Source organism: Ambystoma mexicanum, chromosome 5p (assembly GCF_040938575.1).
Source record: "Ambystoma mexicanum isolate Mex_15411 chromosome 5p, UKY_AmexF1_1, whole genome shotgun sequence".
Taxonomy (NCBI): domain Eukaryota; kingdom Metazoa; phylum Chordata; class Amphibia; order Caudata; family Ambystomatidae; genus Ambystoma; species Ambystoma mexicanum.
The window spans coordinates 1031681904-1031707606 of record NC_090930.1 but is presented as its reverse complement, the minus strand read 5'-3'; the positions used below and the strand labels follow the sequence as shown (position 1 = coordinate 1031707606).

At 46.1% G+C, this 25703-nt stretch overlaps 1 protein-coding gene across 1 annotated transcript in view; it reads left to right on the top strand.

Annotated features, from left to right (window-relative positions):
- Window positions 1-25703, top strand: part of EXOC2 (exocyst complex component 2) — a 1591413-nt gene that overhangs the window by 514426 nt on the left and 1051284 nt on the right. Inside the window, exon 9 of the mRNA XM_069613520.1 lies at window positions 16538-16619. Within this exon, the coding sequence (XP_069469621.1) occupies window positions 16538-16619 (82 nt within the window). The remainder of the gene's footprint in view (window positions 1-16537; window positions 16620-25703) is intronic.

Sequence of the window (25703 nt, the reverse complement as noted above, 5' to 3'; positions counted from 1 at the left end):
GTTGCAGATCAAGAAGCACGTCAAAATGTCCCCTTCAATGATTCCCCATTCTGTCCCCAACAAACCTTCTCTAATATCATGTTTTTTGACTTCAACAAAACCACACTCTGATTTTAACAAAGTGATAATCCCCCCTTTGGGTCTCCCTCTGGGGCCCTTTGTTGCTGGTTGAATTACCGCCTGGTACCCATCCCAAGCTGTTACTTCCAAAACCATGACTTCTGAATGCAGAAAACATAACATTTTCATAATGTTAATCCCACTTCCGGATTCGTAAACAAGTGCACATGACACCTAGAATTCCATGATACCAAGTTGAAATGTGATGCTACTAGAGCCTGCAAGTGGACTCTCCTGAAAATGGTGACTATTTAAAGAAGAAGCCACCCACGCAAATTCCCTAGATCATGCCCTCCAGTGGAGAAATGTACAGACTTATTTGTATTTGGGTCATCATTCCTAGCAGTAACAAAAGGTAGGTTGCCATATTTCAAACGTGTGTCAATTCCCTTTTCAGCTGCAATCAACCCCGAGACAAAAGGGGAAATAAAAAAAACAATTTTCCTCAGGGATGTTGCTTCCCTCAACAACAATTCATAAACCACTGTAGATTCAAGACTGAGCACCACCTTGTCTGTTCACTGTGGATCAATGATTTCTATCCTCTCAATATCTTGCGTCGAGATCACACTCAGGTTTAGGATTTCTTAGAACAAAGATTACTTTCCTGATCAAGTGAGATCACCACCAAAATGGAAAATGCATTTCAGGTTGATCTTGAAGGTTGTACACACAGCCAGAAAACACTGTTTGTCAGTTATATGACTAGCCCATTTCTTATTGTTTCCCGGTGCCTCCCCTCCTGGAGAGTTTTTCATTTCCCTTCCCTTTGACCCCTTCCAAACCAAAAACGTTTTAACTGGGCATATGAGTGCTTGGTCAGAATAACCCTTGAGGGCAAAAGACCCTCTCGCAAACAGCTTTTCATGAATGTGTTGCGCTTCATTTGAATCTATTCTATCTGAGTCAATCCTCTCCGAACACTGCGCAATAGATGGGGCGGCAAGTCTCCTTCTTGCGCACAATTTCTCATGCATATATTGTGCACCATTTAGATCATTAATGTCAGCGTTAGTCCCCTATGTGCCAGACATGGCGTGGGCAGCACATGACCGCTCAGTTTTGCACTTACAACACTTTAATCATCGCCTGGGTTGATGCAGGATACAGAGCGTTTAGCACCACGGCGGACCTCTGCCAACAGCGCCTCTTATCTGGTCCACATTACTTATAGCATTTGACCAAGTACTATAGTACCCTTTTGGCCATTTGTCTCTCTAAAGTTGGTGAATGATGAAACAGCAAGCACTCCGGCCGGCCATTTTATGCCCACTTTTGGCAGCGACTTCCAGTTAGCCACTTCTGCTCATGGCGCTCTGTACTGTGATTAACACAAGCAAACTTCCTTAGTTTGTGTCCCACTCCGGGCACCATTTCGGTTCACTATTACTGCCCTTTTTGGAGAGGGTCCTCCACTGAATACCCCATCACATTGCGTATGGGACGAGCGTTTTGTTGTCCCTGCCTCTTGGCGGCTGGAATTGGTAATCCATACCTAATCCCATCCGTCTCGAGCCGTGTCCACCTCTGCCTTCTCGAATGGCTTCTCTTAATCTATTATCAATAATAATAGTCATAGCAGTAACCCTCTGAGTTTTACGCCTGTTTTTATAAAAAAAAAAATTTATTGGCCACCAAAATCTTAGGAATAGTCAAATATCTCATTAATTTGCTAACACTGGACTTTGTGACTTCATCCTTATGCGTCGCCTATGGTGGTTTCATCGGCACTACATCCACATGTTTCTTTTTTCCCAAGGCTTTCTTACTAGTCCTTCCTGGTGCCATACTTTGAATATCCCCCGCCCGACTTGTCGAGGACAAATCAATTGTCACTCTCTCATTTCTCATATTTGTATCGCTTTTGCTACTCACATTTAAATTGGCTGTTGCCTGATCTAGTGCCTCTCTCTGCTTACTTACGTCATTACAATTTGTAGGCTGGGACTTGTCTTTCCCACATTCTGAGTTAATCTTTTGAAGAAAGGGCACCACTTAAGAAAAATCGGACATTTCATCCTATTGCAATAGGTGTGAAGGTTCCTTCGATCTGCTACGCTGACACAAAATGTCCAATTTATTTTAGATGACCCCCAATACAATTGTATGAAGCCCCACTTCTGTTTTAATATGTTCATACAGACTCGCAAAAGTTGACATCACCTGGTTGAGGGTTGTCAGGGCCGTTTGTGCTTTAGCTTCTGTTTCAAAAGGCTGGCGATATTGTGGGCAAAACGAGCTTTGTCTAGAAGCCGGTCCCGATACTGGTTGTGGGGTGGGAGTATAAAAGGTACTTGAATCATTTTACTCTTCTCTGTTTTCAACCTCTGAGTAAAATGAGGAGGAAAAGCAATTCTGGTACTGATAGCTCCTTTGCCATTTCCAGCGTTTGCTCACATATAGTCATGTCTGTATGTTTTGAAAGACTAGGAAAGCCCAAACATTCTAATGCTGCATTAGGCGCTGGCACTCGCTCTGTCCCCAGTTTAAGGTGACTAAAGTAGAGAATGTTGCAAATAGCACGTTACAGTCTCATGGGTCTCTGTAAACCCCTGTAGTCCACTCTGCTCCGCTCCACTCTCCATTGTTTACTGTTACTAAGGAGGCCCCCACTCCTCATAGTTTGCCTTCACTAACCTTTTAACCTTTTAATAGGAATCCGGCTGGGTACCTCTACTCCCGCTGTTTTCTGCTTTGCCAATTGCAACAGCTAACTACAGCGAACTGCAGCCAACTGCTCTCCTGCATCCGCTTTCATCACTCTTCACGCAGTCTCCTGGAATATCACGCCTCAGGATAATTAGGAACAGCTGTCTCTGCCAATCGCTGCGGTTCTGCTCTGGGTCTGCAGCTAACTGCTCTCCTGCGTCCGCTCTCCAAATTGGGCAAAGCATAAGTTCTTTATAGTGCTTTTGGGTGGTTTTCTTAATAAACAAAAAAAAGGAAGTCTCTCAAAGTCTGTTTTCCAACTCACAATACCAGGGGGAATAGTTCCCTTCCCCTGGCTTTCTTCAGGTTTACAACTCACAATGTTAGGGGGATGAATCCCTCCCCCTAACCTTCTTCAGGTTCAGTTCTTGTGGTTTTCAACACCAATGTCTCCCTTCCCCTGGCCCTTATCAGGCTTTTCAAGGCAGTTCGCAATCACAAGGGGAATGACTCCCTTACCCTGGCCTTTCACAGGCTTCCCAAGGCAGTTCACAAATTCCAGGGTGCATGACTCACATCCCCAGGCCTTTGTTAGGCTTCTTTTTCTGAGTTAGGAGAAGCCATACCCTGAGGTACCGGTTACAACAACTGGAGTCCGGAGAAGAGGTCCCACAGCACCAAAGCTCCTGGAAGGGTTTCCCCACAGCATAGAAGGTAACGGGGTTAACAAATATAATAGGTTGCCAAGAAATAAGCATTATGTTTTGCAAATAACTTGTCTCAGTAAAAATCCCCACGTAAAAGTCCCCTTTAAGGAAATGGCTTTCAACTATAGGGCGAAAAGAGGAAATAATGATATACGAGAAAAGAATGTCATCCAGGGAAACCCATGGTGGATAACCATACCCTAGGAAACGGGGAGGAACCCAAAACCATATATGCAAGAAGAAGAGAAAATAATAAATGGGAATCCTTATGGTGAATCTGAATTTAGTGAAGGTAGACAACTAAAGTTAGTAGTGCAACACAACAAAGTCACACAAACCTTAATTGGCCTAGGGAAACCGGCTATTTTAACATAAGAAACATAAACAAGTACTCTGAAGATAAGGGAACAATAGAAGTCGCCTTTGAAGAGTTATAGAGACTGATGCAAGATATCCAAAGAGACTAGTGAGGAATTCCTACTATTGAAGGAATTCGATACACTGGTAGTAGACTACCCTCAGGAGAAAGGAGCAATTTTCCACTTATAAGTTAGTTTATTTAGTGGTAGGGTCAGTTAGGGTAGCTTTGGACAGTGGACCTATTTCTTTGGACATTCACAACTGACAGACGAGCACATTAGCTAGTAAGTTAGACAAGCAACACCCATAGACATAGGGAAAGTTAGGCCGTATATCATTAATTTAATAAAAGATTGAAGAACATGTCCTTAAGAGTCTGTGTCTTAGACTTTACATCCCTTCCCGGTCCTTGCGATCAGAAACGTCTAATCTGGTCATCATTCCGAAATTCCGGAGAGCTCGGTTAGGTGGACACGCCTTCTCAGTTGCAGCTGCAAACTCTGGAATGAGCTGTCCATTGCAATGCGGAATTTAAAGAATCATCTGCAATTCGGACGATCTTTACAAACTCTCCTTTTTAGATAGGTTGCTCTGGATTCTGCTGTTAGTGTCCTAGCGCCAAGGTGCCCATGTGGTGTATGTGCGCTCTATAAATGTTAACATAACACAAAACAGTGAGTACCTGCTTAGTATTCTACCTACAAATTAGACTATTGTAAATTCCAAAAAGCACAAATGGTGGCCTGTAAATCCTATTGCACAATTTGACTTGTTTGAAAAAAGTGAATTACAATTCAAAATTATGCACATTTACACAAATCACAAATAGCTGTGATGGGTATATTTTGATGGCACTGGTTGTCTTGGAGTTAACGGCAGCTCCAGGTAACAGTCTTTGCTAAACTAACCAAGCTCTTCTGTAAGCAGGAGCCATATGGCTCTCAGTTCAATTATTTTAGTGCTTGGAACGTGTTTTATAAGTGTACACACTTGCACACACGCTTTATTATCAGTCATTCTCGAAAGCGGGACTGGAAACACTGTTAAACCCATGTGGGGAAAGTTAGATCGTGGTGGGAGGTGTAGAAAAGAACAGTAGATACACAATAAAATTACCCAATACATGATTTTTTATTAGATTTGATATGGCATGAAAATCATGCCAGTCGGTCATGGCATTGTCATTAAGGTTTTTTTTATTTTTTTAAGTTTTCTTATCCAAATAAATTATAATTTCAAAGAAAGAAAATGGGTAACTTGCACGTTTTTAGAAACTCAACAAAAGAGAAGTAACTATAAAGTCGCAAACCTGCATCAAGAATATTTAAATTTGCAGTATGAAAGGAATGTCACAAAGTGTCAGCACATTTTTATTGGAAATTGGCAAATGAACTGAGCATAATGGATGGACCGACCTTATGTTTACACATATAAAATAGGTTAACTTAACCGTGTGATTGTGAGGAACCAGAGGGTGTCCTCATTTCTTTTCCCCTGGTATCCTCTTCTCAGGTGGCCACAGAAAGGACACAGCTTTTTGGATCCTGACCCTGGGGGTGGATATGCGAGGGAGGATCACCTGGGTGGAGGAGACTTGGGGAGTGGGAAGAGGAGGTCCTTGGGTGAGACCTGGTATCCCCCATTTCCCTTTCACCATGAACCCTCCCGCCCTCAAGCCTTTTGCCAGTCTTTTCTTTAGGACTCCCCTAAAATATTCCACAAATTGTACCAGTATGGTACTGGGATGAAGAAGAGGATGACCCGACTAACACATCCTCATTTTGAAAAAACAAACATGTATCAACCCCAGCCACGCACTGGCATGAGGAGGAAGACAACCGGAGCAAGGCAGGACTATCACTTTGCTGGTGAGTGGGCTAGTCCTTTTTGTAATGGAATGAAAGTGGGAACTTTAAAAGGTGGAAGACAAAACTAAATGGAGTCCGCTGTAGAAACACAGTCAGCTGTGGAGGCAGAGTCAGCTATGTGCAAGCGGACCTTTTTGGTGTGGCAGCATGGCATGAGATGTGGTCAGGAGCCATGAAGCATTGCAGAGTGTGTGCAGCGGGAAGCGAAGGAACACGGATCTGGAGGCCGGTGGCAAGCTGTGAGAAGGATGCCAGCTGCACAGAGGAAGCTCTTCTGGGTATGCGTGAGCAACAAGAAGACCGCCAGGAGAAGACGCGAGCGACCGCACAGAGAAACAGGAACTGTGGCAGTGGAAGACCTCGCGAGTAGCTGTAAGAATGATCGGTGAGTGCAACCAGGAAGGGGGGAACACCGGGATGGCTGGCGTAACATAATTAAAGTAAAGCAAGGCATTATGAATATTGAACGACAAGACAGCAAGTTAAAGCCAATGAAAGACATTTTAAATATTATCCGAGATGAAGTAAAGTATTTTAGTACCGAATTAAATGAAAGTAAAGCATTGTGAATACCGAACGAAAGCTGAGCAAGGCATTTTTGAATACCGAAAATAAGTTGGGAACACTTTGGCATATTGAGAGGAGTGAAGGAACGATTGTGAACCGTAATGAAAGAAACATTTTGAACTGCATTAACTGAAACCAATGCTAGCAAAGCCAAGAGAGCACAGAGAGTTGTATGCAGGATATGAAAAATCCAACATTGACCACAACCAAGAACGTACAGAGAACTGTGTATCATAAGGAAACTTGCATTGGCAATAGCCAAAGAAACCTAATAAGGTGTAACAAGCGCAAAGTGGCTAAACAAGCTACAATACAGTGTCAAGAGAGTTTGACACATGTAACTGAGGCAAACCTCACTGCTAAGGAGAAGCAGTTGACTGGTGTTAAAGGAAAAGCAGTCAAGGAAGGGTACTGGTTGCGTGACATGTAATGGGTGGACCGTGTGGTCCAAAAACTGTGCCTAGACCGGGTGGCCCTGAATGGAAAAGCCAACGAAAACACCTGTGAAGAAGCTTGTGTTGTGTAAAGACATTGTTGTGATATTGGACTCTTTTTGTCTGAAATCTGGAAGATTTGAACTCTAGGGGAAGGGAACCCCTGTGTTTGTTGAACTATGTTGAACTTTGGGAAGGGGAGCTGATTACAATCCAAAGTACTAGAAGAAGCTCTGAACTTTACTTTGAAAAATATTCCTTTTTGATGCTGACATCCCTACACATTGTATGAAGTTTGTTGTGAGGGCAAGTATAGGTTTTGGACACACATATATTTTACTTTGGACTTCCTGACATAGCCTATCCTTAGTTTTCTTTAGGTAGGGAAATCCCACCTTAACATGGTGCAAGTTGGGCATTACTCCACCCTGCCTTTTAAGTTGAATACATTTGTGTTGAGAAAACCTGAACCTGTTGTCTTGTGTTTGACTCATGATGGCTTCACATGATCCTGAAGAAGACTTTGCTGCTAGCCAACACAATTGTGGAAACTGCAAAGACGAAACCTCTATTTATACCAGCATGTGGTCTGGCATGGATTCACATGCTCATGAATATTCCCTGTTGTCAGGCTGGGAATCCTCTGTAAAAACAAAAAACAGTTTCACCTTCACTTACAAACTGTATTTCTCCTCTAAACCAATCACTCTCCCCTGGGTCATACTGCCCCATCCAATGACAGCCCTCTCCCTAAACCCCTCCTTTGGCAGCCATCTTTAGATTTTTACCACACGCTTCCTTCTGGGTTGGGAGTCCGCGATATTGCTCTGCGAGCTACTTTTAAGTTCTTTCGTATTTTTTGACCGAAAAATGTTCTATTTTTGTTCTGAAAGAGCCTGTGTACTAATTTCTCCATCTGTCGACAGCGGGGATCCTTTGTCATTGAATTTCAACACCCCTCAAGTACGAAGATAGTCAAAGTTTCCAGAAGGCCAATGGGCCTACTTCGCGCCCTCCGACCATAACGTAGGAGTAGAAGAAAGGAAGGTCCCTTTTCAAGCTCTGCACCAAGTGTGGGCTACAGAATGTGTTTGTGGAGGACAAGCACCTGCAATGCCTCTGCCTGCATCTGGACCACAAGAAAGGAGATTGAGAGATCTGCTGTGGCTTCTCCAAGAAGACGACAAAGGACAGGCACAGTAGACTGGCGGTGTGGCTGAATGCCTAGGCCTCTGTCCCATACGCCAAGCAGGGTCATGCCTCTTCCAGGGCCAGTCGGGCTGAGGAGCGGTGTTCTAAGTCATGTGGGGTGCCTCATCCGCGGGGGCCCAAGATAAGACCAAAAACTGCATGTCCATGTCCACCGGGGTCGCTGCAGAAGCGGGTCCCACAGCAGACAAGGCACAATGGACATCACTTTCGGCCTCCATTTCCAGCCGGCAATCAAGCTCCTCCTTAAAGAGAAAATAGTCTAACTCGGCTAAACTGCGGGAGAAGCCAGAGAAGCGGTGGACAGAGGAGAAGGCGGCCCAGGCGGCACTAGATACGTCTTCGTCGATGATTAGTGGCGACTGCTCTCTTGAAAGCTGAGTGGGCTGGCCCTGAGACGGTACCCCCCCACAGCATAGAAGGTATCCCTCCCTCTGAGGCGGCCACAGTGATTTTGATGAGACCTGCTGGCACGGCAGAGAAGGGGACACTGACTCAGAACCCGGTTCCAGCCCGGTTCCAGGGGAGGGGGCCAAGGAGGCCCCGGATTATTCCAGGCCGCGGCCCAAGCCCATGACATTTCGTCCACGGACGACAAAGACCTGGAGTCCTTACTCACGGTCCACGAGGACGTGGAAGAGGGCGGCGGCGCAGGGCCTAGTGTTCTGATCACATCAGCTCCGCTGAGGGATGTGTCTCTGGACATCCTATCAACCCTCCACACCTTGGTGTTGGAGATCCAGAAGTGGATGCCACAAGGGCCGGTTCCAATGGTCCCCCAGGCCAACGATCAGCCACCAGCCAAGAAGACGAAGCGTCATCTGACGCCCCCGTTTCAGCCTACACATCTGCGTCGGGCCCCATCTCCTCCAGCAGACTCAGACATGGGTACAAGGATGGATACGGCCATGACGACGATGACGGACGACGGTATCGTCGCAGCGGGTGGCGGGTCCCAGCAGCCTAGGGCGTCCCCACCGGACGAGGTGAGGTCGTTTCATTACACGATCGAATGAAGCTGTTCCAGCTTGTGCCTGAGGAAACTAGGAAGGAGGGTTTCCTGGACCAGAGGCGCGAGGCCAAGAGGAAGACAATCATGGCAGTGCCCATCCTACACAATGTGTGGGGAGAGGGCCTAGCCCTTTTGAAGAACCCTCTCACGGCTCCAGCCAAACAGTATAGGCTGGAGAGAAGTACCAATCCGCTCCCAATCACCTGAGGTCGCAGCCATCACTGGATTTGGTGGTTGCGGCGGCCGCGAGGAAACTGCCAGCTAACCTGTCCTCATCGTCCTCAGTCCCTCCTTACAGCGAGGGTAAGAAGATGGACGCCATGGGAAGGAAGGTGATTTACACCATGGCATCCACCATCAAGGCGGCCAACGCACTGGCGATCGTAGCCAGGTATGACAGCGAGCTGTGGTACAAGCTGGGCCCAATTTTGGAATTCCTCCCGGACGACAAGAGGATGGAGGCAATCGCTCTCTTCCAGGAGGGCGCGCTAGCGTCGGATCACGCCATCACTGTGGCGCTGGACGTTGCCGACACAGGGTTCCGGCAGATGGGTACAGTGTCTGCCTTTGTCACCAAGGCTGGATGAAGGCCACTAATTTCCGGCAGGAGGTCCAAGCAAAGGTACTGGACATGCCTTTCGACAGAGACAACCTTTTCGGGAAGGTTGTCGACGAGTCCCAACAGGCCATCAAGGTGGATACAGAGACGGCCCGCTCCCTGTGCACCCTCCAGCAGCACTGCTCTTCTTTTCGCTTCTCCAGAGGAAAGTCAGGCAGGTATTCAAAAGTTTTCTCCTCATCGTACCGTCAGCCTTCTGGATCCACGACTCTGGAAGCTTACAGAGGCCATTCCCAGGCCTACGGTGGAGAAGGACAGTGTTGCTGTCGCAGGGCAGGGCATTGAAGCAGGCCTGAACTGCCCAGGACGTCGGCCCCCACCCGTGCACCCCTGTGGGAGTCAGGCTGAAGAGGTTTGTCAGCGAGTGTGAAAACATCACCACTGACAGATGGGTGCTGAACGCTCTCGCCCAAGGACATACCCTGGAGTTTCAGCACAGGTGTCAGTGGATCCCTCTGGTGGCCCGTCAGGAGCAGCACATCCCTCGGCTCTTAGAGGAGGTACGGGCCATGCTAGGAAAAGGGGCGATAGAGCTGGTTCCCCAGGGACTCCGAAGCTCCATAGTCTATTCCAGATACTTCTTGGTAAGAAAGAAGGCGGGGGCTGGAGGCCCATTCTAGACCTGCAACGCCTGAACAAGTACCTCAGGTCTCAAAAATTCAGGATGGTCACGTTACGTGCTTGGCCAACTGGAAAGAGTGGATGTCTTCATGTCGCTGGACCTGGAAGACTCCTAATTCCACGTTCCCATTCACAGGAAACACCGAAGGTTTCTACGCTTGGTAGTGCAGGGTCAGCACTACCAGTTCAGGGCCCTACTATTCGGCTTGAAGTCGGCCCACCGAGTGTTCACGAAGTGCCTGGCACCGGTGGCGGCCCATCTGCGTCTACGCGGGATGCACGTATACCTGTACCTTGAATGGCTCATCCGGGCCCGCTCGCGAGAGTTGGCCGTCGGACACATGGAGGCAGCCGTCATGCTGCTGACGGATCTAGGATTCTCCATCAATTATCCAAAGTCCTGCTTGACACCATCTCAGAACGTGCTGTTCATGGGTGCCAGACTCAATACGTTGTCCTGCCTGGCATCACCCTCGGAGTTGAGGGTAGCGGCCATTCAGGGGGAAGGTGCAGAGGCTGTTATGAACAACCAAGTCATTGTTGGTCATAATGTTCTGCATCTGCCTTATCTGGCTCTGCAAGTTACAGATGCGACCTCTTCAGGAGTTCCTGGGCACTCACTGGATAAAAGTGTGGATACAAGTGTCCGGAAACTTGGCAGACAAGATCACTCTGGACGATGAGGTGGTGGGGCATCCGCTCCAACATCGCCCGGGGCACAGGGTTTTAGAACCCTCCATTCCAGGAAACGGTCACCACAGATGCTTGCCTGGAAGGCTGCAGAGCCCACACCGGAATCTGTACGCCAGAGGTCTGTGGACGCCGGAGGAGAAGTATCTCCATATCAACATCCTGGTGGTACGGGCAGTGTTTTGGGCCCTCCAGTCATTCCTTCCGTCTCTGAAGGGAAATGTGATGAGGATCTTCATGGACAATAACACCACAATGTTTTACATCAGGAAATAAGGGGGCACCCGATCCCCTGTGCTCTCCAGGAAAGCAAAGGATTTTATGGCGCTGGGCCATCAGACAAGAAATGTTCCTCGTCCCTCTTCACCTAGCGGGAGTCAAGAACACCATCACAGATTCCCTCAGCAGGTGGACCGCATCTTCACCAAGTGGGGCAGGCCCCAGATCGATCTGTTTGCGACAGCGGTGAACTCCAACTGCCAGCAGATTCCACCAGCCGAGTAGCCTGAGGGACGTGTTCTCTTTCCCGTGGGAAGGGAGGTTTCTGTATGCCTTTTGTCCATTGGCTCTCCTGCTATGAGTCATCAACACACTCAGACAGTGTCAGTGCAGGATGATACGCATCGACCCCGCGTGGCTGAGGCAGATTTGGTACCCGGACCTTCTCAGCTTGTCGGCGTCACCTCAGTTCAAGCTACCAGCGGCCCAGATCTCTCAACCTGAGGACTTGGCTCCTGCAGCCATAGAGTTTGGAGGGTATGAGTTTCCTGCAGACTGCAATGAGGTCCTCGCCAAGGCCAGGGTGTCGTTGAAATGCTACGGTCACAAGTGGAAGCTTTTCGCTACGTGGTGCCGGACGCAGAAGATTACCCCTCTGAGGGTCACGGTCCTGCAGATTCTTCCTTACTTGCTATCCTTGGCCAAGGCCAGACTACCACATGCCTCTATCAAGGTACATCTGGCGGCTATCTCCCGCTACACCAGATCTCCAGGAAGGTCTTCACTTTGGTCTCATCGGCTCGTCAAGGAGTTCCTCAAAGGACTTCTTTCACTTGTGAAGGCTCGTGAAGGCTCCTGCCCCGGCGTGGGAAATCAACGTGGTTCTGACGAGGTTCATAGGGGCCCCCCCCTTGAGCCTATGCATCAGGCCCCTCTCAAGTTTCTCTCGTGGAAAACTGCTTTCCTTGTGGCCATCACTTCCGCCAGGAGGGTGGGTGGGTGAGATACAGGCCCTATCCTGCAAACAGCTATACCTGACTTTCCACGAATCGAGGGTGGTGCTGCGGACGCACCCCTCTTTCATGCCAAAGGTTCAGTTGGAATTCCATTTCGACAAGCCTTTGATGGAACCTGTTCTATTTTTCCCCATAACCTTTGTCACTGGCTGAAAGGGCCTTGCACTGGCTGGACATTGATCAAACCCTGAAGTTCTACTTGGCACACACAAAGAGTTTTCGAAAGACTTCACAGCTGTTCATGAACTTTGGTCCTGTGAACCATGGGAAGGCCTTGTCCAAAGCTTCCATCTCAAGTTGGGTCTCTGGCTGCTTCACGCACTGTCATCGGTTGGCGAACCGACTGCTGCCCGGCCGCCCGAGAGCCAACGCCACCAGAGTGATCGCTGTGACGACAGCATTTCTGGCTGGTGTGCCCCTGCTGGACATCTGCAGGGCTGCTACATGGAGGTCCACGCACGCCTTCATGAAGTTCTACTGCATCGACAGGGATTCCAGGGAGGAGTCCAGAGTCGGCCAAGCAGTGCTACACAACCTGTTCGCTTGAGGGGAGTGTGTTCCAGAGGTGAGAGTTGATCGCTTCTGTTGAGCCTTGCCACCTCCTGTGGTTGTGTCTTTTGTACTGCTATGTATTCCTTATTCATGAGCATGTGAATCCATGACAAACCGCATGCTGGAGAAGGAACAAGTTACTTACCTATAACTATTGTTCTCCAGCATGGGTCTGGCATGGATTCACATGCAAGCCCTTCCTCCGTCCTCTCTGCGGCTCTTCTTGGTCATACTGCCACTTTACGTGCTTAGCAAATCTGAAGATGGCTGCCAGAGGTGGGGCTTAGGGAGAGCACTGTCATTGGTGGGAGGCAGTATGACCCAGAGGACAGTGATTGGTTTAGAGGAGAAATACAGTTTTTAACTGAAAGTGAAACTGTTTTTCTTTTTAACGAGGATTTCCAGCCTGACAACGGGGAATATTCATGAGCATATTAATCCATGCCAGACCCATGCTGGAGAACAATATTACAGTTAAGTAACTTGTTCTATTTTCAGAAATGTATAAGGGAACATGTTTGGGCAGTCAACCGACTCCTAATTCACATAATATCCAATATATCTTTTATTTATACTGCTCCTTACGCCTCTAGGCAAATGGGCGCAAATACAAACAAAAAGAACAAGCACACCGTAAAACACACAGGCAATACAAAGCATAAAACAAGATAAAAACAACCCAATAAAACACATATGAGAAATTCTGTTAAAATGAATTCGTCAGAAAGTTGTGAACTATATAATAGAGCGTCAGGGAGTGTATGTGATGTAAATGCTGGTACATGTGTATGTCTGGGTTGTTCTTTAATTTAATTCTCATTTGTACCTTTACATAAGTATTTATTTAACTGTATGAATTGATAGCTCATTAAGAACACTTTTATGATTTCCTATATTGATTTATATTTTGATTTACATAAATGTTTATGTAAAGTGTGTTCATTGAGAGGAAAGAGGGGTCTAATTTCATGCAAAAGTTGAGAGCAACCAATTATTTCAAGTACTCATTTAAAGAGCCAACACTAATCCTTCCGTGAAGTCAAGTTGCTGGAGGATATGTCCCATATTGTCCTACATGTAATCTATTTGCCCTCCAGATGCAGAGCATCATATTCTTGTAATGAGGCTAACCTACTACCTCTAAACCAAAGCCCATATGCCTTACCTTATACTGGTGCAGGTGCTGCTTGGTCTTCTACATTTCACTGCCCCCCTACCTCTGACTCTTTTTGTTGATCTCATAATGTTGTCCTCTAATTTGATCATGTGCTTCTGTTAGGGAGAATTCTCTGTAAAGGCTAATTTCCCAAACCTAGTGAGTCCCCCAGCAGCTTTGCTGGATTTTTGGGGTTTCTTTTTTTCTCCTGCTAAGAGTGGGACTCTTTTTTTTCTCCCACTCTTAGACATGATTTGAGGTGTTCCTTTGACTTTGTATGCGTTTTATGGGGTATGGGGTCCTTTACCCCATAGGGCTTCATGTGTTTTTGATATGTGGGTTACACAGCACCCTCCGTGCAGTAACCCAGGGGTGTCGTATCGACTCCCAAACATAGACTCCATACCCTGGGACTGACTACTGTCTCCCAGGGCATGTAAAGTCACCATTGGATTTACTATTCTTAAATTGTGAACAGAACCAGTACAAACCATCATATTGTGGACGTACTGGTCGGGGCAATTCGGTTGCCCCGGGGTCTGTTGTTCGAGGGGGCACTGTCTAGTCCCCCCCGACTGAGTTTTGGCTGGTGGCAGTGGATACTACTTTTTATATTCGACCGCAAATATATTCCTATGGAATTTTCCCATTGTTCGAGGCTACCACTTTTTAATATAGCCTCGAACATACTGCCGGTTTATTAAATTAATATAAATTCACCGGTTGGTATTTTTTGCCGAAACTCGATTCCAAAATGGCGTTTGTGTTCGCTTCTGTGACTCCAACCCAAGTCGAGCCCTTTGTTCCACTTTTTGGCAGGCTTCTCCACAGAAGCCTCCAAAAGTGGTGCCACTCTGTCTGGGTACCACAGGGGGTGTGAGAGGGGGTTTAGGCACCCTGGACTGAGTTGCCTTGGCAACTCAAGTCACGCTCTGGTGTGATTGGCCCAGTGGTGAGCCGCCCGGCTCACCACTTAGCATGTTTGAGTGACAGCTAGGACTGATGAATGGGGGGTTTTCTGCATACAAGCAGGGCTTTGGGGACTGGAACTTCAGAAGTCGCCACAGGACCTAAAGAATCTGAGGAGGGAGAAGCCGAGCCGACCTGCAACGACGACACCACCGGTGGAGCCCTGCTGAACCGTCTCATCACTTTTCCTGACGACAGAGGAGATTTCCAGTCCGGAGAGTCTTCTTCCTTTGACTGGTGGGGATAACCAGTTTGCCCGTCTTTTCGCCTTCCAGGATCATCTCGTGGCCGCCTTGCCTGTGCCAAGCACCCCGGCAACCGGGATACCACGGTTTACCACTACCGCGAAGAAAAGGGTAGTACCTTCGAACCGGAGAACTCCGCGGCTGGTTTCTTCCCTGGCAGTGCAACGACCTTCATCCTTCCTCCACGTCGAGACCTCCTCTTCCTCTGGACGAAACACCGACTTGCACCCGCTGCCAGGAACAACTGCCCCCGTTGGAGCGTTCTTCCCACCACAGGTACTGTGTCCCGCCTGGCTTCCCTTGCGACAGATCTTTCGGGGTGACAGTAAATCCTCGACTTTCTAACCTGGGTTAGCCTGGGGCCTGTTAACTAACTTTTCCTGACTTGATTTCATCTTTTTGAACTATCTACCAAGACTCTTTGGTAGATACTGTGTGATCCTGGACACATTTCACTTGCTCTCTCTAAGAGTGGGCCTGGCATTTGAACTTCCTTGCTCTGCAGTAGACTTTGCCTAACCTGCCTCACTGTGGTTCTTTTAAAAGTATTGAAATTGTGTGCTTTCATAACTCTGCCTTTTCCCTCCCTTTTATTATAACTTATTAGAGTGCCATCTTAGGTTAAGCGCTCACCTCTGTAGGAAAATAAGTGGTGTTTCTCACTAAGACTTGTCTAATAAGTAATCGGGGTTGTATATCTATAATAGTGACTGTGTGTTGAATTTACTTACCTCCTTTTATGCTAGTGTAATTTACAAGTGTGTCTTTAAATAAATAATTCTATACTTTTACACCAAAGCTCTGGTCAGTGTTTGCTTGTGCTACTGTATCTCTGTACCTATTGTGTATACTCTATATACTGCCTAACTCTTCTTGAGAGAAGTCTGACTGCTCAGCCACAGCTACCAGGTAAATCCGGGTGGTGCAGACTGCTACCAATTGGGTTTACTGCCAACACCTGAAGTCTTAAGCCTTTTGCAGTGGTCCCTAAGGGAACTGCACAGGTTTCTGCCTAACAGCTGCCCATTGACACTTTGTATGGGACCAGATTGAGTCATAAGTACGGAAGGGACTCGCTTTTTGTCTCTGAAAATAATAATTATAATGGGGCTAATGGAGTCCAATGTTTCCAGGCTCTCAGCAGAAGATTTTGGACGTTATTGTTTGCACCAGAGTCTTTTGGGGCGCCATTAGAGGTAGCTCTAACACAAGTGTGCCAAATAGGTTTTACAGTGAAAAGGAAGGACGCGGCTTATCAAACATGAAGGAAGATTAAACATGCAGAATTAACCATTGATAATCAAAGGTATAATTAGAAATCATGCCTCATGACCACACCCTCAAGGCATTTTACTCCCCCACCATTGTGTCCTTACTATAAACCATAAAAAGTGGGTAACGAAAACAGTTGAGCAAACACAAAGCAGTTTCTAGCTAAAACGCAACCCTTAAGACACCTCCCTTAAAACAAATTGCATGTGAAATCCCCTACTAATTGTAACGCTTTTTGTTTTTTCTATAAAGGGAGATTACGATGTGGTCATTAATGATTATGAAAAGGCCAAGTCACTCTTTGGGAAGACTGAGGTGCAGGTGTTCAAGAAAGGTGAGAATTGTATCCAGTTATTCTATTCTTAAACGTTCTCTTGATTCCAAACAATATTTTTTAGAAAATGTACATAAAAAGAGGAAACCATGATGTAAATGGTGCTGGTTGGGATTGTGCTAAAACTTAATTAGTCTCTTGCAGTCCGAAAAATGCAATTCTGGTTGCTAATATTCTATTTTGTATAAGAGCACATACAGTAGTTGTCAATCACTATTAGGAATTTCAGCCACCAGGCTATATGTATTGTTTTTCTTTAAACACACATTTATCAGCTACCTTTATTCCTCCGTCTTATACTGTGAATGTTTGTTGATCAGCAAAGATCAGGATGACTGCATTGTTGTGTTAACAGCCTTTGGCTTTTTAATCACTCTGCTTATACCATTGTTCTGACTACCGGTACGTGCGAGTAACAACAGTGCACTACCTTGTCTTCCATTCTCCTGTTTCAGTGCAATGTGCTAGTGCATTCAATAATTGTGTGTTTTGTGGCATCTCTTTTATATATGTTATTTGATTTTATTTTGAATTTGCAAACCTAATTGGTTGCAGGCACATGAAGATAATGAATCTTCATTGTAGCAAACATAAAAAAATAAGCTACCTGTTTAGCGAATAAGAGTTTTCACTGCTTTCTAAATCTATCCCTAAGATAGCAGACACATGGAAAGGCATAACACGGCCTGGAGCCTGCACTAAAATCCTTTGGATCCTCTCTAGAGTTACATTTGGCACGGAGGGAGGTTATCCAGCAGATGTTGAGTGGAATCGTGTAAGGTGATATTGCTGAGCGAAAATGATGGACTTTTCTTGCCAAATGAGAGGGGCTAAGGTGAGGAAGGCAAGTCCATGAAGACACTTATATACTTAAATGCAATGCAGAGGATCTTGAATGTGAAATTGCAGTGAACATGATACCATTGTAATGACCACAGGCGAGAGGTGATTGAATCCCTCAGAAGGCCAAAATTAAGTCTAACCATTGAATTCTGTACATGGTGCAGGTGCTGAGCTTGATAGGGCAGGAAGACCGATATAAGAGTGAATTGGCATAGTCCAGCCTACACTCGATAAGAGATAAAATAATAGTTCAGATGCTAGTAACCAGCTGTAATATTTACAATTTGCAAAATATGTCAAAGATCTATTCGAAAATATGGGGAGTGAAAGACTAATCCAAGTGCATTACATCATATTGATACAAACTCGATACAAACAATGTGCTTTGTCGCATAAATATGTGTATTGCAATTCCTTACTGTTGTATCGTCAATATTTGCTAGAGGCGTTTTTATTTGATTCAGTAGCATATTTTCTCTTCAGATCCTGGGCACTGTTTTTGCAAGGGTAAACCCACAATGTTTTTTATCTGCACTGTTGTTTGATGTGGAAATTGTTTTGGCTGAGCAAAAACCTGCAATATGTATTGATGAAGAAGCCAACTACTGTTTTTGTTGAAGTTTAGCAATGGACAGCGATTTTGTCACAGTTTAACTGAAAATTCTGTTTTAGTTCAAGCAATGCCAAATATTTTAGCTCCACCTAAATTACACACCAAAGTCATATGTTGGCAGAATGCAATTGTTTGATGTCATTAAATGCAAGGAACTATTCCGCTATGCCCCCGCTTACATCGATGACAATATTATCGCCTCTGGGGCGTCACCACAGCACCCTCAGAGAGACTATCCCCAGATTGCAAACAATGAAATGCAACAGGAGAAATATCAAGATTCAAGGCTTCCACAGTTATGAACTGAGAATGTGGAACAACATTCCACCTGATATCCTCTCACTCCTGCGATTTAGATAAGCATTGAAGATGCATTTCTTCAAAGAGCATTGCGCAGACCCACAGTCTGTGGATCCTTCCAATCCCAGACTTGGTTGACCTTTGCCTCCTCAGGTTCATCCTAATTTCATATAACATGTGTGACTTAATTTCGGTGGTATGTAAGAATTCCATTACAGCACATAGGAAACTCTCCTACTTGGGAGGTGACCGAGCGTATGGGGGTTCTGTAGAATTTTCCCTCCTGGCAGCTGGGGTTCCAGGTTGCACTGTCTGTGCTCCAATTCCCTGGTTAGCCATTGTACTTTAGGAGAGAACTCTCGGTTGATTCAACCATTTCTCTTTTACAATGGCTTACAAAGATAAGGATCATTCTAAAGCCAAACATTCTCTCCAGAATCTGCTACATGTACCTACTAAGTATCCCAGTTCCATGCGTGACACCTCGAGCAAGTCCTAGTTATCCCCTTTGTAGGCCATACTTACAATAGGAAAAACAAAGCTCCAAGTATGCAATGGGAAAAATCAGGACTTGCTTGAGGCCTCATGCATGGAACTGGGAAACATGGCAGCCATGGCTACACGTGTTGTTGAAAAGGACTACATTGAGGGTAAGCACCCAAACTGCATTCAGTGCCTGTATCCCTGTCAGGTGGTGTATAACTGTACTATATGTCAGGGTTTTAATGCCAAGACCTTGCAGGGCTGCCAGAGAAACCTGGTGTGCTGGCTTAATGAAGGGGCCTGTTCTGCATCTGAGAAGGAGTCCACCAAAAATGCCTCGACTGTGCCCTCAAGAAAGAAATATTATGAAACGCAAAAGAGGCTAGAACTGACAAGACTGTGGGTAAAAGGGTGAAAGGTAGCGTGACCTGGCGATGTCTACTTTAGACAAGCCCTCCCCTGTAGGTGTCGCGGGTGCCAGCCTCTAGGATGAGGGGTCGAGGCAACCACAACAGGGGAACATCCCTAATGAAATGGATGACCTCATTAATGAGTATGCCTGCCCTGTTGACACTCTATCAAAGTCTTTGTCCACTACTCTGTCCTTGAACCGCCAATTAAAAGAGCAAGAGAATAAAGCAGCTTCCGCAACAGTCTTTGAAGGTCTTTCCTCTCCGGTCGACCCTCCCAGGTCCAAATGGGCTCCTTCCTCTCTGACATCTTTTTCTCCACCTGTGGTGTCCCCCAGGGATCCAACCTCTCTCCCTGGCTTTTCAACCAGTATCTGGCACTCCTTGCTCACCGCATCGCCGCTCTATGCCCCTACTTCCAGTGCTATGCAGACGATACCCAGCTCATTTTCAGGCTACCCTCGGCCTCCTCCTCTCCTTCCCTCATCTCCGACTGTCTGTCTGCTATCCAGGAATGGTGTGCCGCCAATGACCTCTGCCTCAACGCCAGTAAGACTGAGATTCTACTCATCGGCACACCCACTCCCTCCTTCCCTGCAGCTCTCTGGCCGGCCTCCCTTGGCCCCCTTCCTGCCCCTACCTGCAAGGCTAAAAACCTCGGGGTCATCTTCGACTCCACACTCTCCTTCTCTCCTCATATATCTGACGTCTCTAAGAAGTCACACTACCAGCTGCACCTCCTCCGAGGTATTCTTCCCTTCCTCTCCTTCCCCCAGAAGCTCACTGTCTCCCGAGCCCTGGTTCTCTCAAGGCTGGACTACTGTAACAGCCTCTATCTTAATCTGCCTGCCTCCACTCTCCGCCCTCTGCAACTTATCCAGAACAGAACTGCGAGACTTGTCCTTGGCCTCAAGCCCAGGGACCGTATCTCTCCAGGACTGAAATCTCTTCACTGGCTCCCAGTGGCTGCGAGGATTAAGTTCAAAACCCTCTGCATTGTCCACAAGGCCTTCTGGGGCCTGGGACCTAAATACCTTCAACTCTCTCTTCCTAAATATCTTCCTTCACGAGCCCTTCGCTCATCCGTCTCCAACTCCCTCATGGTCAGCCGCTTCTCGAAGCAACGAGCTGGGGGTAGATCTCTCTCCGCAGCAGGGGCCTCCCTCTGGAACAGCCTTCCTGCCTCCTTGAAACTTGAGGAGAACCATCTCCCGTTCCGGAAGCACCTCAAAACCTTCCTCTTCGCTTCTGCCTTCTCTCTCCCTCTCCCCTGCTAATCCTGCTTAACTCCCCACTGAATTCAGCACTAAACCTGCATCTGGGCCACTCTCAGCAACCTCGGTCCAGGGCCCAGCCACTCTCCACTTGCACTGCCTCCCTGGCTCCCCCTGCACTGTGGGACTGTCACTGTATCCCTACAGCCCCCTTCCCAGCACTTGCTCTGCACTTACCTCGCACTTGCCACCAGCTGGCCCTTTTTATTTATTATTTATTATTTTTGACGCTACTTACCTTGTACTGCACTTCCCCCCCCACCTCCTCCCCCTGCACTTCCTCCTTTTCCCCTTACCTCTGCACTTGCGCGATCTGAATGACACCTGGCCTAGTAGGATCGTTTGTCTGTCTTCCCCTTGTTTCCCTCCCTCCCTGCCTCGTCGCGCCTTGAAACACTTGTGTATAGGCGCGTTACAAATACCATATCATATCATATCATATCATATGAGGTGTGTGGCGAGTTAGATTTGTATTAAAGTAAGATATAAGACCTAACTTGTCCTATCTCTGTGGGTGGTCCCTACCTATCTTTCTGACTAGGGTGCTCGTCATTCAGTCGTGAATGTCCAAAAGATAACCGTCCACTCTCCAAAACGACCTTAACTGACCCTACCACTATGAAAACAAACTTATGCATGGAGAATGACTACCTTCTCCTGAGGGTACTTTTAGTGCCATTCTTTAGGATTCTTTACCAAAATGTAATCCTCAAATAGTTTCTTGTGATTTCCTGTATCATCATCATCATAAACTTTATTCAGAAGTAAAATTCCATTAAAGTTATACAATACATGGTATAAAATCAGCCATTGCATATAAAAGGATTAAAATCATCAAGCAAAGTTAAAATACAGTTTCTCTTAACAATGTGTTAATTATTGCACAAGTCTTAAGAGAGAGTCTCTTTTCTTCCATGTACTGGCCAGATAGGTCGAAACTGCAAAGATGATGTCCACAGATCCTGCACTTTTACATAAATGTTCTTCCACGATCAGCGATGCCATACCCCTGCTATGCATGGATGGTTTTAAATGTCTTCTCCTTATCGCATCATATTGGGGACATGTGAAGAAGAAAATGCGGCAGAGTTTCCACCTGGGAGGAGCAAATGGGGCACATATGGGACACATTTTCATCCCATTTTGCTTTTATTGTAGCAAGCGGTACGTTTCTGAGGCATATCCTAATAAATAAAGTGCGCTTCAGGGGATCATCTACAAAATACAAATGCTCCTCCATCATAAACACTTCTTGACACAGCAGATACTTGTAGCCCATTGACAAGTCTAAACACTGGGTTACATATTTGCCCCAAATTAATTGAGTAAAAGTGTCCACAACAATTTCTTTGAGCGGTATTGATGGTCTCTGGGCAGGTACAAAGCTCGTCCAAACCCAGCCTATAAGCAAGCTCCTTTATATGATGAAACCGAGATTTGCGTTCAAACGCAGCTGCAACCTAAAAGACTGCCTTGTTCACACGTACACAGAAGCAGATGTTCCCAACAGCACACAAACCACACTATGGAACCTTCCGCCAGTAAAAGGCCATTTCAAATGTGGTACCTGCTCCATCTGTAATCTGACGACAAACCTCAAGACAATCAATTTGAAAGGAAACCTGTGGACCCTAAATTCCTTTACCAATTGCAAAACTAAATGGTCCGTCTACATCATCAAATGCCCCTGCGACCTCATCTACGTAGGTAAATCCAAGAGAGAAATCAGACAATGCATCTGTGAACATCGTTCTTGTGTACATAATCAAATGGAAGACAAACCTCTAGTGGCACATTTCAAAGCGATGAATCACACCCATAACAACATTTTTTTGGGCAATACTGCAAACAGCAAGAAATCCCTTCCGCGGAGGAGACAGAGACCTTGCCCTTCGCAAACTCGAGCAAAAATGGATTTACCGCCTTGATTTTGTCAGACATGGCCTGAACATTTCCATTGAATGGAAGCTTTTCTTTAACAAATAGAGCTGGATCCACCCCTCTGGTCACACCCATGTGACAGGCTAGCCCCATGTGCCATTGGTCTCACACTCATTGTCCCACTAGACCACACCATTAACTACATACCGGTCACCCCTTTTTCAGTGAGGACCGTGCATGCGTTAATCATGAATATTTTATTTTATTGCATAGTTTTTGGATGCATACAAGCATGTAACTCAGACCTCCTATGTTGATGCCTTGTATGTCTAGCAACACTGGTCTGCTCAATCTATTTTGAAATGCCACAGTATCCAACACATGGACGATCAAAACACTAAATCATGCTAAGTATTTGTATTATGATCACTCACTCCTGCCATGTGTATTTATGCTCCACAAACAAATGCATGACATTGCCAACGCCTATTTTGTACATTGCTAAAATGTCTTTATTAAGTGTTTTTTCATCATGATCAGGTACGGTTGTGGCGTGGATTAAAAAAAAAAAACCTTTTTTTGCAACGCTTCACAGCGTCATCCCAAACACAGATACTACCTCCTTGACACATGTGCACCCTACACGCCTGGTGTTAGCCTCGTTGATTTAAACAAGATCCCTCAGGCACTCATGCGCACAACAGCCTGCAGTGACTAATCCTTTTTCCCTGCTCTGCAGTTCGGCACATGTAAGACTCTTGCCGTCCAAACGTTTTGTTTTTGCTTTTGTTTTTCGCATTCACTCGCTCTGATCAGCACCAGCTAACCATGCCACTTTGACTTCAACCCTGCTCAATGTACTTCACTTGTACTTCAACCGCTCCTCTCTGCTTAATTCACAATAGCACAATGAGAGCCTCCTTGGCTTTCCCAACCTAGCCACTTGCTTTGGCCGCCACCATACTCACGCGGCAATTCAAATGAATTAATTCCGTTTGTAGTTCACTTTAACATTCTTTGCTCCTCTCTGCTCAATCAACCACAACACCGCAAGTACTTTCTCAACCAAGCTACTTGCCTTGGTCGCCACCATACTCGTGCAGCATTTTTCCGTTCTTGCATACTTGGGCGCAAGCACGGCTTAAATGATTCCACCCACGGAGTGCATTCTTGATTTTCATGTACTACGCCCAGCACAGCATCTGCTTTTTTCTGGGCACCAACCTAGGCATTTCCAGTTAGCCTAGCTAATCTGTTTTGGCCACCCCCAGACCCACGACCATTAAAAGCCCCGCGCCCATCTTGCACCAACCGCATAGGCACGGCAAAACTTTTGTGTTATCTATAAGCACATCTGCACACTATCTGGTTTTCACCACAGTCATTTGTGACTCCCTTCAACCTAGATCCAGGCATCTGACTTCCGCAGACCGCCCCCACAGCCGCAGCAAAACAGCAGCTGGTGAAACAAGACTACAGCCATGGCGTCAACTTACTTGCACATGGTAGGTCCTCCCCTTGCAGCTCCCCTTTTTTCAAATTCTAGCAATTCTTTGCATCACCGTATTCTAAATGCGTCTACCTGCTTAAACTCTAGGATGACGCCCTTCTCATTTAACCAAGTCCGACCACGAACTTTTGTCCTGAAGACAATTCGGTACAAGTCTGCAGCGCTGCTCCATTCCACCCAGCCACTGCCTTTTGCCAACAACCTACTGAACCAGAAACACCAACTAATGTGTCGACAATGTTAATGTATTGTAATTGTAAACAATACATGGAATAGATTGCCACTACCTGTACTAACCCACCAATATGCAAACTACTACAGTACTTCAGTATGCATATGTCATGTGCTACAGCGCATAAACTTTGTAAATATGTCTTCTTGTTGAAATAAACCTTCCTGTTCTTGGTACCCACAGTGATCTCTTTTGAAGCTAGTAGCAACCTAGCTTCCCTGCAAGGTCTCCTGTGACCCCCTGTCACGCCTTTGGCCAGGTTAGCATTTGACTCTACTCTTTTCTTCTATTGATCCTCCTAACCCTCTAGAGTCAAAAAAGAGGGTTGCATCAATTTTTTGCTCCTTCCCCTTTTATGATGAAACCACCCCAGAGAATTAACATTATTGTAGTATAAAACATCTTTTAGTGAATCTCTAAATTTCGTGTAGCACTTGTCCGACCAAATGCACTCCCACAGTTAAATTGGTTTAAGGGCAATCACATCTAAAATACAGGAAAGGCCAAATTCCATATAGAGAGTTATACTAGGCGAGCAACTGGGAGTCACAGTAACCTTTTAAAAAAGTTGTTCTCTGTCACAGCAATGTCGTTGGCCTTATTTGAGCCCCATATTTCAGCTCCTTAAAGGGCACAAGCCAGAACTTGTGCCCTATAAATCTCCACACTGCGCCCCACGGAATTGCACTTTGCTCTGTTAGCGAAGGATAAGATACCATTACATTGTCTCCCCATATTTGCATTAGCCTTCACCACTTGATTGTTCCATTTCCTACCATTGTAGCTCTTTACACCAAGGTACTCAAAGTTACTGACTTCTTCAATCTGAGCCTCATTAATATCAAGAGCCATACCCCAGACCAGCGCCCCCGCCATCTGCCACATCTCATGAATTTAGTTTTGGTGGCGTTCACCTCCAAACCTTTTACCTGACAAAATTAAACAGAATGGGCTACCTGTTTATTTAGCCCCATTTGGGTGCGCGAGAGGAGAACAATATCATCGGCGAAGAACAAAATTACAATTTTCTCACTGGCTAGCATAGGGGCATCTGATGTGCCCATCGGAAAGGTCCTATAATACTCCATCAATGAAAAGATAAAAACGTAAGGGTGCCAACGTGCAACCTTGCTTAACTCCCTTCATTAAACCCCAAGGTGTTGGTTGTCTCATCCACAAGGCCCCATCTAACTCGAGCTGAAGAATCAACATAGATCTCTATAATTGTTTTCAATACTTTCAGTGGGGCCCCCCTTGTCCATTAAAGCCATCCACAAAGCCAGCCTAGGAATGCTATCAAAGGCAGCCTTGAGATCTACAAATAGAAGCTTTAGCTTTATATACTTATCATGGATCTCAAAATCTGTTCTATGGTGCTTAAGTCCTTTACAAAGCCCACTTGTAGGTGGCTCAGGACATCCTGTTCTGTGACCCCATCTACCAGTTTCAGTTGTAAGATATTTCCAAAAACTTTACTACTCGAACACAATAAAGAAATTGGTCGATAGGTACCAGTGTCACCACGGTCCCCTTTTTTT